This window comes from Schistocerca cancellata, chromosome 2 (assembly GCF_023864275.1).
Source record: "Schistocerca cancellata isolate TAMUIC-IGC-003103 chromosome 2, iqSchCanc2.1, whole genome shotgun sequence".
Taxonomy (NCBI): Eukaryota; Metazoa; Arthropoda; class Insecta; order Orthoptera; family Acrididae; genus Schistocerca; species Schistocerca cancellata.
Window position 1 is genome coordinate 536,257,326 of NC_064627.1, and position 17,305 is coordinate 536,274,630.

The window sequence follows — 17,305 nt, forward strand, 5'->3', positions numbered from 1 at the left end:
AAAATGTACAGAACATTCTGAATTAACCTGCCACAAGACACATTGGTTTATTGCAGAGCTTTCTTACAAAATGTACAAGGCTCCAGCCATGAAATGGAAGACGCTGACTGAACTCAACAAACAAACAAAAATAAAAAATAAAATAAAATAAAAATGTATATGTGTTGACCAAACACTACCAATCCCACGAAGTAGTTAAACAGTTTGGCCAATTTAGTTTGGTCCATAAGAGGCAGAATAATAAATCCCACTTCTTCTCAAGACCAGTATTGATATTATATTGATCCATCTCCATATCTTGGCTATGCAGTCGAAACTGTACTCGAACTATTCTGTCTGTCCAATGATGCCAAGACAATTTTATGAGACATGTGAATGAATTTCACAAAAATAAAGCTTTTTCATGAGCTTCCAAATAGGCTTCCAGATTATTTTGAAGTACTACCCCAAATATCGTTGGTAAGTGTCAAAGAAACAATGAAAATGCGAAGCAACCAAGGAAATAATCTATCACTGGTCTGATGTTTCTATGGGTTTTGAGCAAAATGCCAACAAAATTGAAAACCAGTGGCGAAACAATAGTTACACAAAATGGGTAAATGAAACATCCACCTCTGAATTCCGGCAAGAAGTGAGTCAGTACAGTGATGCTGGAGGTGTAAATCCTTTTATTGAGTCTCACTCGCGTTTTCAATATTAACTCTATCACACTGCAATGCGGAAGTCGAGAGATTTTTAGCCAGGTAAACTTAGTAAAAAATAGACTTAGAAACAGTAGTGTCATATGTCAATGAGGAACTTGAAAATTTCAGCACAAGGCAGGAACATGTAGAGGAACTGTGGCTTATGTTTAAAAGAATATTTGACAATACATTGTGTAGATGTGTACCCAGTAGAACAGTTCATAATGATTGGAAACCTCTATGGCATACAGACACTGTGAAGAGACTTCTAAGGAAACAGAGATTACTGCATAATAGGCCTAGATTAAAATAAAGCGTACAGCTATAGACAGCCAAATAAATGCATAGGAAAAGCTGATATACTTCACTCCATTTTGAGATGTTCCTTTATAAATGAAAACCCACTCGTACCACTGAACAGATTAATGAAGTAAGTATTAGGGTTAATTGTGGTGAGAAACAGCTGAAATCGTTAAAAATGAACAAAGCTCCAGGCCCCAATGGAGTCACTGTCAGATTCTATACCGAATTTGTGGCTGAGTTAGGCCATCTCCTATCTATAGTCTATCGTCGATCCCTCAAACAAAAAACTATGCCCATTTCTTGGGAAAAAGCACAGATCACACCTGTATTCTACATCTACATCTACATCTACATCCATACTCCGCAAGCCACCTGACGGTGTGTGGCGGAGGGTACCTTCAGTACCTCTATCGGTTCTCCCTTCTATTCCAATCTCGTATTGTTCGTGGAAAGAAGGATTGTCGGTATGCCTCTGTGTGGGCTCTAATCTCTCTGATTTTATCCTCATGGTCTCTTCGCGAGATATACGTAGGAGGGAGCAATATACTGCTTGACTCTTCGGTGAAGGTATGTTCTCGAAACTTTGACAAAAGCCCGTACCGAGCTACTGAGCGTCTCTCCTGCAGAGTCTTCCACTGGAGTTTATCTATCATCTCCGTAACGCTTTCGCGATTACTAAATGATCCTGTAACGAAGCGCGCTGCTCTCCGTTGGATCTTCTCTATGTCTTGTATCAACCCTATCTGGTACGGATCCCACACTGCTGAGCAGTATTCAAGCAGTGGGCGAACAAGCGTACTGTAACCTACTTCCTTTGTTTTCGGATTGCATTTCCTTAGGATTCTTCCAATGAATCTCAGTCTGGCATCTGCTTTACCGACAATCAACATTATATGATCATTCCATTTTAAATCACTCCTAATGCGTACTCCCAGATAATTTATGGTATTAACTGCTTCCAGTTGCTGACCTGCTATTTTGTAGCTAAATGATAAAGGATCTATCTTTCTGTGTATTCGCAGCACATTACACTTGTCTACATTGAGATTCAGTTGCCATTCCCTGCACCATGCGTCAATTCGCTGCAGATCCTCCTGCATTTCAGTACAATTTTCCATTGTTACAACCTCTCGATACACCACAGCATCATCTGCAAAAAGCCTCAGTGAACTTCCGATGTCATCCACCAGGTCATTTATGTATATTGTGAATAGCAACGGTCCTATGACACTCCCCTGCGGCACACCTGAAATTACTCTTACTTCGGAAGACTTCTCTCCATTGAGAATAACATGCTGCGTCCTGTTATCTAGGAACTCCTCAATCCAATCACACAATTGGTCTGATAGTCCATATGCTCTTACTTTGTTCAATAAACGGCTGTGGGGAACTGTATCGAACGCCTTGCGGAAGTCAAGAAACACGGCATCTACCTGTGAACCCGTGTCTATGGCCCTCTGAGTCTCGTGGACGAATAGCGCGAGCTGGGTTTCACATGACCGTCTTTTTCGAAACCCATGCTGATTCCTACAGAGTAGATTTCTAGTCTCCAGAAAAGTCATTATACTCGAACACAATACGTGTTCCAAAATTCTACAACTGATCGACGTTAGAGATATAGGTCTATAGTTCTGCACATCTGTTCGACGTCCCTTCTTGAAAACGGGGATGACCTGTGCCCTTTTCCAATCCTTTGGAACACTACGCTCTTCTAGAGACCTACGGTACACCGCTGCAAGAAGGGGGGCAAGTTCCTTTGCGTACTCTGTGTAAAATTGAACTGGTATCCCATCAGGTCCAGAGGCCTTTCCTCTTTTGAGCGATTTTAATTGTTTCTCTATCCCTCTGTCGTCTATTTCGATATCTACCATTTTGTCATCTGTGCGACAATCTAGGGAAGGAACTACAGTGCAATCTTCCTCTGTGAAACAACTTTGGAAAAAGACATTTAGTATCTCGGCCTTTAGTCTGTCATCCTCTGTTTCAGTACCATTTTGATCACAGAGTGTCTGGACATTTTGTTTTGATCCACCTACCGCTTTGACATAAGACCAGAATTTCTTAGGATTTTCTGCCAAGTCAGTACATAGAATTTTACTTTCGAATTCATTGAACGCCTCTCGCATAGCTCTCTTCACACTACATTTCGCTTCGCGTAACTTTTGTTTGTCTGCAAGGCTTTGGCTATGTTTATGTTTGCTGTGAAGTTCCCTTTGCTTCCGCAGCAGTTTTCTAACTCGGTTGTTGAACCACGGTGGCTCTTTTCCATCTCTTACGATCTTGCTTGGCACATACTCATCTAACGCATATTGTACGATGGTTTTGAACTTTGTCCACTGATCCTCAACACTATCAGTACTTGAGACAAAACTTTTGTGTTGAGCCAACAGGTACTCTGAAATCTGCTTTTTGTCACTTTTTCTAAACAGAAAAATCTTCCTACCCTTTTTAATATTCCTATTTACGGCTGAAATCATCGATGCCGTAACCGCTTTATGATCACTGATTCCCTGTTCTGCGTTAACTTTTTCAAATAGTTCGGGTCTGTTTGTCACCAGAAGGTCTAATATGTTATCGCCAAGAGTCGGTTCTCTGTTTAACTGCTCAAGGTAGTTTTCAGATAAAGCACTTAAAAAAAATGTCACTGGATTCTTTGTCCCTGCCACCCGTTATGAACGTCTGAGTCTCCCAGTCTATATCCGGCAAATTAAAATCTCCACCCAGAACTATAACATGGTGGGGAAATCTACTCGAAATATTTTCCAAATTATCCTTCAGGTGCTCAGCCACAACAGCTGCTGAGCCAGGGGGCCTATATAGACATCCAATTACCATGTCTGAGCCTGCTTTAACCGCGACCTTCACCCAAATCATTTCACATTTCGGATCTCCGTCAATTTCCTTCGATACTATTGCACTTCTTACCGCTATAAACACGCCTCCCCCTTCACTGTTCAGCCTGTCTCTGCGGTATACATTCCAATCTGAGTTTAGGATTTCGTTACTGTTTACGTCTGGTTTCAGCCAACTTTCTGTCCCTAGTACTATATGGGCGTTGTGATCGTTTATTAATGAGAGCAGTTCTGGGACCTTTCTATAGACGCTCCTGCAGTTTACTATTAGCACATTAATATTGTTATTCCCTGTTGCATTTTCAAGAAGGGTAATAGAAGTGATCGACAAAATTACTGTTCAGTATCCTTGATATCTACTTGGATTAGAAGATATTCTGAGCTCAAACATAATGAGGTATGTTGAACAAAATGACCTCCTCAATGCCAACCAGCATGAATTTCGAAGACATTGATCATGCGAAACCCAACTCGCACTTTTCTCACATGGCATACTGAAAGCTATGGATCAAGGCTACCAGACAGACACAGTATTTCTTGATTTACTAATAGCATTTGACGTAGTACCGAACCTACGCTTTTTGTCAAAAGTATGATCATATGGGATATCAAGTGAAATCTGTGACTGGACTGACGACTTTTTGGAAGGGAGGACACAGCATGTTACCTTGGCTGGAGAGTCATCATCAGATGTATAGTTAACTACAGATGTGCCCCAGGGAAGTGTATTGGATCCCTTGGTGTTCATATTGTATATTAATAATCCTGCAGACAATATTAATAGTAAAATCAGGCTTTTTTTCAGATGATGCAGTTTTGTATAGCGAAGTGCTATCTGAAAGAAGCTGCAAAAATTTTTAGTCATATCTTGATAAGATTTCAAGGTGGTGTAGAGATTGGTAGTCTGCTCTAAATTTTCCAATAAGTTAAAACTTGGCATTTCACAAAATGAAAAAAACGTAATATCCATTGACTATAATACCAATGGGTCTCTGGTGGAATAGGCTAACTTGTACAAATACCTGGGTGTAAGGCTTTGTAGGACAGCTATGGAATGATCACATAGGTACAATCTTGAGTAAAGCAGATGATAGACCGATTTATTGGTATAATACTGGGGAAGTGCAATCGTTCTACAAAGGAGATTGCTTAAAAATCACTCGTGCAACCAGTTCTAGAATATTGCTCAAGTGTGTGGGACCCATACCAGATAGGAGTAACAGGGGATATTGTGTGTATTCAGAGAAGGGTAGCATGAATGCTCACAGGTTTGTTTGATCCATGGGAGAGTCTCACAGATGTACTGAAGGAACTGAACTGGAAGAGAGACATAAACTATCTCGAGAATGTCTATTAAAAACTTTCGAGAACCGGCTTTAAATGATTACTCTAAGAAAATACTACAACCCCCTACTTATCGCTCACATACGGAACGTGAGGATAAGATCAGAACAATTAATGCATGCAGAGAGGCATTCAAACAATCATTCTTCCCGCTCTCCATACGTGAATGGGACAGAAAGAAACTCTATTGACTGGTATAAGGGGACTTGCCCTCTGCCATGCACCTCACGGTGGTTTGTAGATTATAAATGTTGATGTAGACTTAAAACGGATACACTTTCTGCTATTTTGATTGAAAGGTACAGTTTCAGATGCCATCATAGCCTACGTGTTGTTTTTCATGCGAAGTTACAGAAGCAGTACTGTAATTTGGTGGTACAAACGGTGCATACACGAGGGAGACCAAGGAAATCTACAGCACCAGCAAAGGAAATAATGTAGAAGGGGATGAGTAGGATGATATTTATTTTGGTAATTTCCAAGAATGATCGCCTACCGAAGTCGCGAGGTCCAAACGATACATATCGAACGTGATATTGTAAATCGATCATTCGAATCTGGGGGCGGGCGTTATGAGTATGTTTATAGTGGTCATTACAGCAACGACAAAAGAAGAGCGTAACAAAAGTACTTATAATTACAGAGGGGACCACTTACCTTACTCGTCGTTGGTGTTGTGATGTGAAAGTCCATGTGATGTGTACGCTACGGGAACAATTCCCTTTTTGCCAGAGCCTTGGTAAACTCTGCCAATGTCATGCAGGAATATGGGTGGAGTGTCACACGCGTTAACGTTTCCCTGCAAACGCAAGTTGTGGAAATAGAGGTACTGAAACAAGTACAGTTCGTCTCTTTGTCCTGGACGCTCTTCTCTGTTAACGGAAGACTTCATAAATTTCCATAGGCGCTCGATGTTCTGCGTGTGCACACTTGGGTTGTCCTAAGACGCGAACTCTACAATGTGATTGACGAACTCGTGGTCGAATCCTTCTGCTTTGAGTGTCTTGTAGGACTGAAACATGTCTGTAATTACTTTACTACCAGGCAGTATTAAGTGCTTTATCAGACACACTAATGTGACCTTGTCTCTGGACAATTCTCTGACAGGGACTCTCGTTCTATTCCACCGAATACCCAAATATAATCGATTTCACTTTTTGAAGGTCGTCCTCTCTGGTTCTTTCTTCTTGCTGTGTGAGAGTCGTCCACTTCAACAACTTTACTCGGTCCACCAATCGGTACACTGCCGTTCGGCAATACCACATAACACACTTCTCTGTAAAACCGGAAATAGTCACGCGCGGTATTAACAGATAAATCAATTTCCGATACTGTTGTTTGTAAGGTGTAGTCTCGAATCCAGCAAGAATTACGCTGGCCTGGATGGATAATTTGTAAGAGTCGATCCACTATTCTTCCTGATACTTGCTCGTTTACCACACTGTCCGCAATGAAATTGTAACGGTATTTCAGCATCGAAACTCTTCTTGCGAAGTTGTACACACTTCGCACCACCACAGTCTACACAGTCCCTGCTTTCGTCGGCCAGTAGTACTCCAACATTGGGACAAAAATTCAAACAATTTTCTACGCTGGATGAGCATGGAATAACATTGTTCCATTTGAGAATATCCCCCTAGGAAACGTCAAGAAAACCAGACATCCCACTCACTACCGACAGAAATCGTCTGGGTTTCCTTACTAACTCACAAACAATTCCCAGAGGTATGTATTTTACAACAACTAAGGGAAAGACGAAAAACAAATAAAACTGACGATCACAAATAATTGGTAATAACACCCGCCACCAAAGTCGCATGATCGATTTACAATCGCACGTTCGATATGTATCGTTTGGAACCCACGACTTCAACAGGCAATTATTCTTGGAAATTAGCATTGTTTTTGCTAAATGAGTGTTATTTTCTCAGTTTTTAAATTTTTCATCTATTAAACATATAAATTACAAGTTAGCCGTGTCTATCCTATTTTGCGAGACTGATTTGCTATTTTTATTGACTGTAGTTGGCAACACAGCAAGAAATGTGTGTTCAAATGTTTCGCGGCGTTGGAGTGTTTGTTATTTGTTTATACTTGGTGCTAGAGCTAGGGAAAGGAGAAGGCAAGTACTAAGCACAGAATCTGATTAACATAGTTGTTACATAGGTTAGTGTTTACGGATATAAATACACGGGACGACAAGCATTCATTGAGTGCATCACAAATGCGTGATCTGCAGTGGTGACAAGATTTAGGCTGTAGGAGAGTAAAGTAGTCTTCATCAAGTGTGTTGTTTTCTTTAATGTGTACACATCATCGCTTAATCCACAGTGATTCACCATTCAGTGTACCTCTTTTCACATTTGTTAACCATACGATTTTAATAGGAATTCATATAATTCATACTGACGGCAGTGTGGCTAACAATTGCACTCGGGTTCTAACATTAACCGTAATATTCAAGGTGTGGCTAACAATTGCACTCGGGTCTAACATTAACCGTAATATTCAAGGTGTGGCTAACAAGTGTACAGTAACTCATGTTTGGTTTCTTCTGTGATATTTGTCAAGGAACACCATTATTATGTTAAAGTAGACAATGATAGCTTTTGCATCACTGATGAGATCTAGCTGTAGATTTGTAATTAGTGGTTTATTCACCCGCAGGTTAGTTTAGAGTGATATTAGAAATTTCTGGTACTCCGGTGGTGCTTCACATCGCTTGTTTTAACGGCGCGACAGAAATATGTATTGGGGAATGGGCATGAAATAGCTATTTTTGTGATAAAAAATTGGTTTTTCCACGATGTGTTTGAAATAACAAGACTGTTTCACCAGTATGTAACGTGCCTGTAGTGATTGTAGCTGAGGTGTGAAAAAATCGATCTTTGAGCCCTTTGCTATGTACCTGCTTACAGTTCCGATAGGCTGTCTGCTACCTGCAACATTACACTTTGATTAAAATAACATTATGATTGACATTTATGTTACTCGAGGGGTAATGGTTATGTGCCATGCTATCATGGTTCATTCTTGAGTGCCGCCTGCAGCATGTGTTGCCTTGTTTAGGTGTAGCTGCCTGCCCTCCCCCTTTGTCTCCACTTAAATTTTTCAATCAGAGAGTTATCTTTTTAGCAATAATTTGGTTCCCAAATGTGCTGCTATTTAATCCCAAATTTATGATTTCATTCTTGGTAGTGATGCACACACGAAAAAAATTTAGATTTGGTTATTACTAAAAAACTGCAAATCAGACAAATTTGAACAACTGCACCAATTTGAGACAGTCTTCAACATCACAGTTAAACTCGTAAAATTATTAAAGACCTCTCTCTCTGTGTATAATGATGTATGGCCACATTAACATGAACGAGTGTGAAGAAGTCTCCTATGATTCCGATATTTGTAAGTCAAGTGACAACTACAGAAAATTTAAATCCCAAATTAAATTTCCTCTCTAACTATATATAAGTAGAACTGTTTTAGAGCAATTGATCAGTTGGGCTATGTATCATTTGCATGACACTAGTCATTAACAATTTTATGGTGTGTGGACAATGTTGTTTTTATGATGTTTCAGAATGATACAAACAGCAAAAATATGTCGACATATTAGGCAATATTGCAGTAAAGCAGACCAGATCAACAACAATGAGATAACTTCCATGTTTTATAACAGGAATCCTCGTAATCTGGAACGATTACGAATTGCATACAAACCAAGAGGGTATGGTCTTGAAGCTCCAGGAAGAGAATACTGGCACAGGTCTGTGTTATTCAGTGTTGCTTGCATTGTACAACTTTTTCACTGAGTTAGTATATATATATATATATATATATATATATATATATATATATATATATATATATATATATATATATATATATATATATATATAATGTAGACTGGCAATGGCAAGGAAAGCGTTTCTGAAGAAGAGAAATTTGTTAACATCGAGTATAGATTTAAGTGTCAGGAAGCTGTTTCTGAAAGTATTTGTATGGAGTGTAGCCATGTATGGAAGTGAAACATGGACGATAAATAGTTTGGACAAGGAGAGAATAGAAGCTTTCGAAATGTGGTGCTACAGAAGAATGCTGAAGATTAGATGGGTAGATCACATAACTAATGAGGAGGTATTGAATAGAATTGGGGAGAAGAGAAGTTTGTGGCACAACTTGACTAGAAGAAGGGACCGGTTGATAGGACATTTTCTGAGGCAGCAAGGGATCACAAATTTAGCATTGGAGGGTAAAAGTCGTAGAGGGCGACCAAGAGATGAATGCACTAAACAGATTCAGAAGGATGTAGGTTGCAGTAAGTACTGGGAGATGAAGAAGCTTTCACAGGATAGAGTAGCATGGAGAGCTGCATCAAACCAGTCTCAGGACTGAAGACCACAACAACAACATAGAACCTAATGACAATCACTTGCGAAACCAGCCTCATTTATGAAACAAGTTAAATAATAAGAGTATGTTGTACAAATTGTGTTGTAGTTTCCGTAGATGAATGAAAAATGAAGAACTCATACAGTGCATTTTCAGTTTACTTCTTCTCCTAAAAATTTGTCTTCACCTATTCTGTTAACTAATAATATAATTGTGCTGAATCATTCCATCATCGCAGAAACATATTCAGAGTTGCATAGATAATTCATGCCTACCAGCTGAATTTTACCAAAAAGAACTATCAACAGCACTTGATTTTGTGTAATAAATTGTCATTTAACACATCATTGATAAAATTAATTTTTGGCTATCATAGACTTATTTTGAGAACAAATGTCAGCTGCCTTTTTAAAATAATGCATTAATTCAAATACAGCAGAGTCAAGCATTAACTCTTAACTGGTATCATGATGTCTGTCAGACTCCACAAGTTTACTATTGAATTGTATAATACTGTATTAACTTATTAGCCATTTATTGATCTCAACTAATTGCAACATGTAACATAAATATTATTAATAATCAAGACGAAAATACAGAAAATATTTAAGTGATGAACTGAAAAAGCAGATTATCAAAAATCTAGAAATTAAACTTTTAATTTCTAGTCCTATTCTGCACCTACCTTTCATAAACAACCAAGAAACAGAAACAAAACTGCTGGAAAATTTCAATTGTAAATTTACATTTTCAAGTCACAGTGTAGGCATTATATAAGTTCTGCATCCTGGTGTCAGTCACACACAATCTTGAATGCCTACTTAGCCAGTTTTCTTGGCAGGTACATCCAAACTTTATATTGACTGCGGAAAGTACAAACAGTACATTTGAAAAGTAACACTGTTGATGGTTTCTAGTAAATCTCTTAAAAGTGTTTGATACTGCAGCAGTTGAATCTTACTTTTCCCTTTCTTCCCTATCATCAGTGTTCTCAAACCAAAAAGCCATTGAAATGAACAAAAACTTTTTTTTTACAGTACTTTGAAAAATATTATGTCTGCTTCCACCCACTGAGGAAAGCTTGGGCTGCCTATGGATTCAGTGCCAGATTAAGAGATTGCTGTGAAGCTTATTAAAGCTTTCAGCTCAAGAACAGCAAATATCATGCACAAGAGATATGAGAGTACTTTTATTTGACCGATTTTTACTGTGTGATCTATGCAGAATCTTGTCGAAAATCTCGTGAGTGAAAAGTAAACCCCATATTTATTCAACATCTGGATTGTTACTGAAGGCATTAATCCTAAAGTCACAGATCGGAAATCTGCAACAGAGTGCTGTGTTATGTTGTCTTTTTCTGATATTAGTTGATGGTTGTGCTTTTTTCCATTTGGAGTAGTTTCCATTCACAGCGATGTAAGTGACTTATACTTAGATCATCTTCACCTGTTTGCATGTCCTACGTTCCATCATTGTTCTCTTTCTGTTTTGAGTTCGTATCACCATCACTATCTGTCTCAAAATCTGGATCAGTATTACTGTCATCCAAAAGGTCATTCATCATTTCTTCCAGGGAAGTTTTGAAGTTTGCTTCATTTACTCTCAGAACCCGTTGAGAATAATAAGTCTGTTTGGACTGTTTTGAATGACTATGAGAGGGACCTGGTAGAGGCTCCTTATTGTGTAAATTGATGATACACTGCCACTAAGAACTGTAATATATTATACCATAATTATTGTAATAAATACAAAAAGTTTAGAAATGCATCTTGATGAAAAATAATCCCACTACTGGTAGCATAAATCTGCCAGACTTTGCGCTTTTACTAAAGGTATAACAGTGTGACCAGCACCCAACATTTGCGGTGGGAAGCCAGCACTCCATCTGAAAGGTACGTGGGGGAGAAAATGCAAAACTGCGTCAGAATGGTAGGGGATGGCCACCAGGAAGATACAGTCCTCCAACAGGTGCTGTTAAGGGTTAAAGAAGAGCTTAAACCTCATTCCTAACCATTTTCACTCTCATGATGCTCTTGGCTTGTTCTGTAAATTTGTGTATAACTTTGATTTTACCAAACAGTGCAGTGGCTGACATCGTTGCTTTGAGTTAAATTTTTGTGTTAGATATTTTTGTGTACCATGGATCACATAAGTGTGTAATCATATTGAGGCACTACTGTTTGTTTATCTTGCAGCTTAATGCATTGTCTGCAGGAGGATCGAAGAAGTGTACCGTGTATGTCAGGAGACTACACTTCTAATGTTTTCCTTGTGTGTATTTGTGTGGCTGTTGTCATATCATTTGGTCATTTAATAATTAATTATATGCCAATATTTTGCTCTCTGCATTGCATTCCTGAGGGTACAGTTAGGGATAGCTTAAAATTCATACTTATCTTTTTCTTTGCACCAGTCTCCTCCTTTTATGTAGTGTGATTATATTTGTGGTGGTGCACAAAATTCATATTTCCAGACACATTGTTTGCATGTAGTCCTTTTTTTCTGGTGCTGCCATCACAAATGCTTTTTGGTTTTGTCAGTGTGATAAATGCAGTCATTTAAGACTAACACCTACCCATGCACAAAGCTGTAGCTGTCCAAAGATGTAGCAGTGTACACAAATCCTTCATGTTAACATTTTGCTGCATCGATACCAGTTATTATAATTGCTAATTTAACTATCATACTCATTCCAGAAGTTACATGCTGCAGCACATTTTTTTTGTGATTTTTTTAGCTCCTTTACATTATTATTCTCTTCTAAGTAAAAATGGATCATCAGATAGTACTAGGTATAAAAGAAGTACCTGTTCGCTAGATAGTGAAAAATATATGTCTGGAGTGTAGCTGTCAAAAGTGAAAACTAGAGCTGTCAAAACTGAAAACTAGATGAAGCTGTAGCATTTGTGACAGTTATCAAAGTAGTTCCTCTGTTGTGGGGGAGAGGCAGATGTAGAAGAAGAAGATGTAAGTAAACATGGTGATCAACAAAAGTTTTGCATCACCCCGGTTCCCAGAACTTCTGAAGATAGACATTGACTGTGGATATTGTATCACAGACACAGTCCCTTTGACTGTTCAGAGATGTCTCTAAACCCGCCCAAAGATGTAAACTACCATGCATGAGCACTGCCTATTAGATGGAGGGGATCCGACAGCTGATCAGTTCCAGTCCTTCCACCAGGAAGGAGGTACGCAGCTTGTGCTGTCTGTAATTCAACCATGCCTAGACAGTCAATAATGTGGTTCAATCGTGTCCACATTGTTACTTAGTGCCGGGAAGAGCTCTCAACAAGAGAAGTGTCCAGGCGTTTCGGAGTGAACAAAAGTGTTGTTGCTCAGACATGGAGGAGATACAGAGAGACAGGAACTGTTGATGACATGCCTTGCTCAGGTCGCCCAAGGGTCACTACTGCAGTAGGTGACTGCTACCTACTGATTGTGGCTCAGAGGAACCCTAACAGCAACACCACCATGCTGAATAAAGCTTTTCGTGCAGCCGCAAGACGTTGTGTTACGACTCAAATTGTGCGCAATAGGCTGCGTGATTTGAACTTCAATCCTGACATCAATGCAGCGAGGTACAGATGGGCCCAGCAACATGCTGAATGGATTGCTCAGTGCATATTCTTCACCGGTGAGTGTTGCACATGCCTTCAACCAGACAGTTGTCAGAGGTATGTTTGGAGGCAACTCGGTCAGGCTGAATGCCTTAGACACACTGTCCAGCGAGTGCAACAAGGTGGAGATTCCCTGCTGTTCTGGGGTGGCATTATGTGGGGCCGATGTACACCGTGGTGGTCATGGAAGGCGCCGTAACGGCGGTACAATACATGAATGCCATTCTCCGGCCAATAGTGCAACCATATTGGCAAGGCATTAGTCTTCGTGGGCGACAATTCGAGCCCCCATCGTGCACATCTTGTGAATGACTTCCTTCAGGATAACGACAACGCTCGACTAGAATGTCAAGCGTGTTCTCCAAAAATGAACCCTATCGAACATGCTTGGGATACATTGAAAAGGACTGTTTATGGACGACATGACCCACCAACCACTTGAGGGATCTACGCCGAATCGCTGTTGAAGAGTGGGTCAATGTGGACCAATAGTGCCTTGATGAATAAAATGGGCGGAAATGATGTTTGTGTTGATCTTTATTCCAGTTTTCTGTACAGGTTCCGAAAGTCTTGGAACCAATGTGATACGATTTTTTTTTTAATGTGTGTATATCTAGGATGAATGAGTTTCCATCATATGTGCACTAAAAAGTATTGGCGGATGAAAAAGAAAGGCTGTAAGATATATGGGGAGAACAACAGGAAAATACTTCTTTCAGTTACATTGCATAGATATTTTACCAATATGCAATTATCTTTTAAACTGTGAGCTCATTAATAACAATGTTCAAAGTCAATTTGGACAGTTTGATAATAAATTAAGTGCTTCTAAAAATTAACCTGTCAGCAACCACAAATACACTGTGGAAAAACATACAGTGTTCAAACAGTCTGTTCCCTGTCTCATAGTAATTTTAAGGGTTTAAAATAGGCTTATAAACGTGTCATGAGCAGTCTAACACAAGATAAATATTTTTTTAAAAAAGAAAGTACCATGTTGGCCATCAGAAGTATCACACATTTATCATCTCAAAGATCATCTCAAAGACAGGCCAATTTCAATTTATGTCTGCTTGCGCACAGATGCATTGATTTATATTTCTTCCTATGTACTTTTTCTGTTGGCAGATTCCATATTCCTAGATTTTCGTAAAGCGTTTGACACAGTACCACGCTGCCAACTGTTAACAAAGGTATTAGCATATGGAATAGGTTCTCATTTGCGATTGGCTCAAAGACTTCATAAGTAACAGAACCCAGTACATTGTTCTCTATAGCAAGTGTTCATCAAAGGCAAGGGTATCGTCAGGAGTGCCCCCAGAAAAGTATGAGAGGACTGCTATTACTTTCTATATTCATAAACAGTCTTGTGATTAGGGTAAGTAGTGGCCCGTCTGGTTAGCCGTGTGGTCTAACACACTGCTTTCCAGGCAGGAAGGTGTGCCAATCCCCGGCACGAATCAGCCCGGTTGATTAGTGTCGAGATCCGGTGTGCCAGCCAGTCAGTGGATGGTTTTTAGGCAGTTTTCCATTTGCCTCGGTGAATGCGGGCTGGTTACCCTTATTCTGCCTTAATTACACTAGGTCGGCGATTGCTGCGCAAACACTTTCTCCATGTACGCATACACTATCATTCTCTACCATGCAAACATTGGGGCTACACTCGTTTTGTGCGAGACGTTCACAGGGGGGTCCACTGGGGGCTGAACTGCACGGTAATCCTGGGTTCAGTGTGGAGCAGCAGAGGGGTGAGTGGACTGCTGTACCCTATTTTGGGTATGAGGCTACAGTGGGGTCGCAGCCTCTCCATCATTTCTAGGTCCCCAGTTCCATACAATACAACACAGGGTAAGTAGCAGTCTGCAACTGTTAGCTGATGATGCTACAGTGTATGGGAAGTTGTCATTATTGAGTGACTGTGGGAGGTACACAAGATGACTTAGACAAAATTTCTAGTTTCTGTAATGAATGGCAACTAGCTCTAAATGTAGAAAATGTAAGTTAATGCAGTTGAGTAGGAAAACAAACCTATAATATTAGAATACAGTATTAGTAGTGTGTTGCGTACACAGTCATGTTGATTTAATATCTAGGTATAACATTGCAAAGCAATATGAAGTGAAATGAGCAATGAGCAGGTCAGGATTGTTAAAGAGAATGCAAATGATCAACTTTAGCTTATTGGGAGAATTTTAGGTAAGTGGTTCATCTGTAAAGGATACCGCATGTAGGACACTAGTGCATCCCATTGTTGAGTACTTGAGTGTTTGGGATCTGCACCAGATTGGATCAAAGGAAGGCATCGCAGCAATTCAGGGGCAAGCTGCTGGATTTGTTACCGGTAAGTTCGAACAACATGCAAGTATTATGGAGATGCTTTGGGAAATCAAATGGGAATCACTGGAGGGAAGGTGACATTCTTTTCAAGAAGCATTATTGAGTATATTCAGAGAACTGGCATTTGATGCTGACTGCCAAACAATTCTACTGCTACCATAGAGAGATTAGGGCTCATATTAAGGCATATAGACAGTTGTTTTCCCCTCTCTGTATTTTCAAGTGGAATAGGAAATGATTGGTAGTAGTACAAGGTACCATCTGCCAAGCATCATACGGTGGCTTGCAGAATATGTATGTGGATGTAGATTAGCGTTTTCCTTGTATTGGTGTGAGTCACATTGTTTCTCTTTCTGTTAAGTAAATATATTCAAAATGGAGGCCTGAGAAATAGAGGAGTGTCTGCTTAACAGCTGAGAAATGTGGACTAAGGCTGACAGAAATAGTTTTAAAGTGCCAGTCAATTTTAAGTTTTTTGTTGCTTTTTTTTTTAACAATTTCTTCATCAAGAGAAACTATGAAATGGAAAGGGCAAATGCACAATTACTGATGGGAGGGAAAAGTCACTTGAAGCCTGTGGTCAGGAGACAAACAGTATACAGGAAATGTTAAGGATGTTATTGTGGCCTAAACAGGCAGATGGAAATTTCCGAGTATGTATAATAATGAGTTCTAGCTTGTCCAGAATTCAAAGATGGGAGCTAAACTAATGAATAATGCAAGAGAAAAGATTATAATGCAGGTTATGGATAGTATAGATGACAGTGCGAGAAAAGCAGTGAAAGAGAAACTGGAGATGAAGAAACATATTTAATTAACACCAGGCAAGTTGTGACAGCCTGATATGAGATGGAGATTTGAAGCCCTAGTTTGTGAGGGTTTGGTGAAATATATTGCAAAAGCTCTGATTTTGTTTCATAGCATGGTTATCATCAGGCTGTTCATGTTACTCAGGCAGCTTTGTAGTTGTCACGCTAATATAAAACACAAGACAAAACTGATGAGGTTAGGTGGTCGACTACAAGGAGGTTTTCAGCTTGCAGAGTATATATCTAGATGCAGAAATGTTACCTATCTTGAGAATTTGTCTTCTTTCAGTCATAAGGCTCTTATATTTGGTACTGATAGGATGCAAAGAACAGATTTTAAAACAAAGTTGCTCACATGGCTGGAAGCCATGAGACCAGTTAGACATGATTTGGGCCTAAGAAATATATTATGAAGTTGTGGTGTGTGGTGGAAGGTACTAAAGAAGGCTTTAGAACAGTTTAAGGAAATATTGATCCTATTTCAATCCTTACATAAGTATCAATAGAACTGCTACACTCATGATATTCTTACTCCACAATAAGATTATCGCTCTGTAACCCTACTACAAAATTTATTTTGCCTGTGCAGTCATGATGTTTGGATTTTAAAAAAAGACAGTTTTTTGTGTTTTCGGCAGGTACATTTTTACATGTTTAAAGTCATAATTTAGATTGTTTAATGTATTAAGCTTTGAAATTGCATAATAGAACACTGCAACAATACAATAATTGAATATTAAAATGACTTGTGTGTTGATTTTACTATCCTGTGCCCAACTATTATGAACGGTTTTTTACATGTTTATGTAAGATTTTTCTTGTAAGTGAAATCAGTTCTAGGAATAGTCCCTTCAATTCAGGGTGTTTTCTTTCCATTGGAGGAAGTTGTTTTGTATAGCACATACAAGTTATATACAGATATATCATTGATATCTGTGAACACAACAATAGGCCATCTATTTGTC

General features: G+C 39.2%; 1 protein-coding gene across 1 annotated transcript in view; it reads left to right on the forward strand.

Annotated features, from left to right (window-relative positions):
• The first annotated feature begins 8,741 nt into the window (after positions 1–8,741).
• Positions 8,742–17,305, forward strand: part of LOC126162083 (39S ribosomal protein L18, mitochondrial) — a 33,432-nt gene continuing 24,868 nt past the window's right edge. Inside the window, exon 1 of the mRNA XM_049918357.1 lies at positions 8,742–8,948. Coding sequence (XP_049774314.1) covers positions 8,764–8,948 — 185 coding nt within the window. The 5' untranslated portion in view covers positions 8,742–8,763. The remainder of the gene's footprint in view (positions 8,949–17,305) is intronic.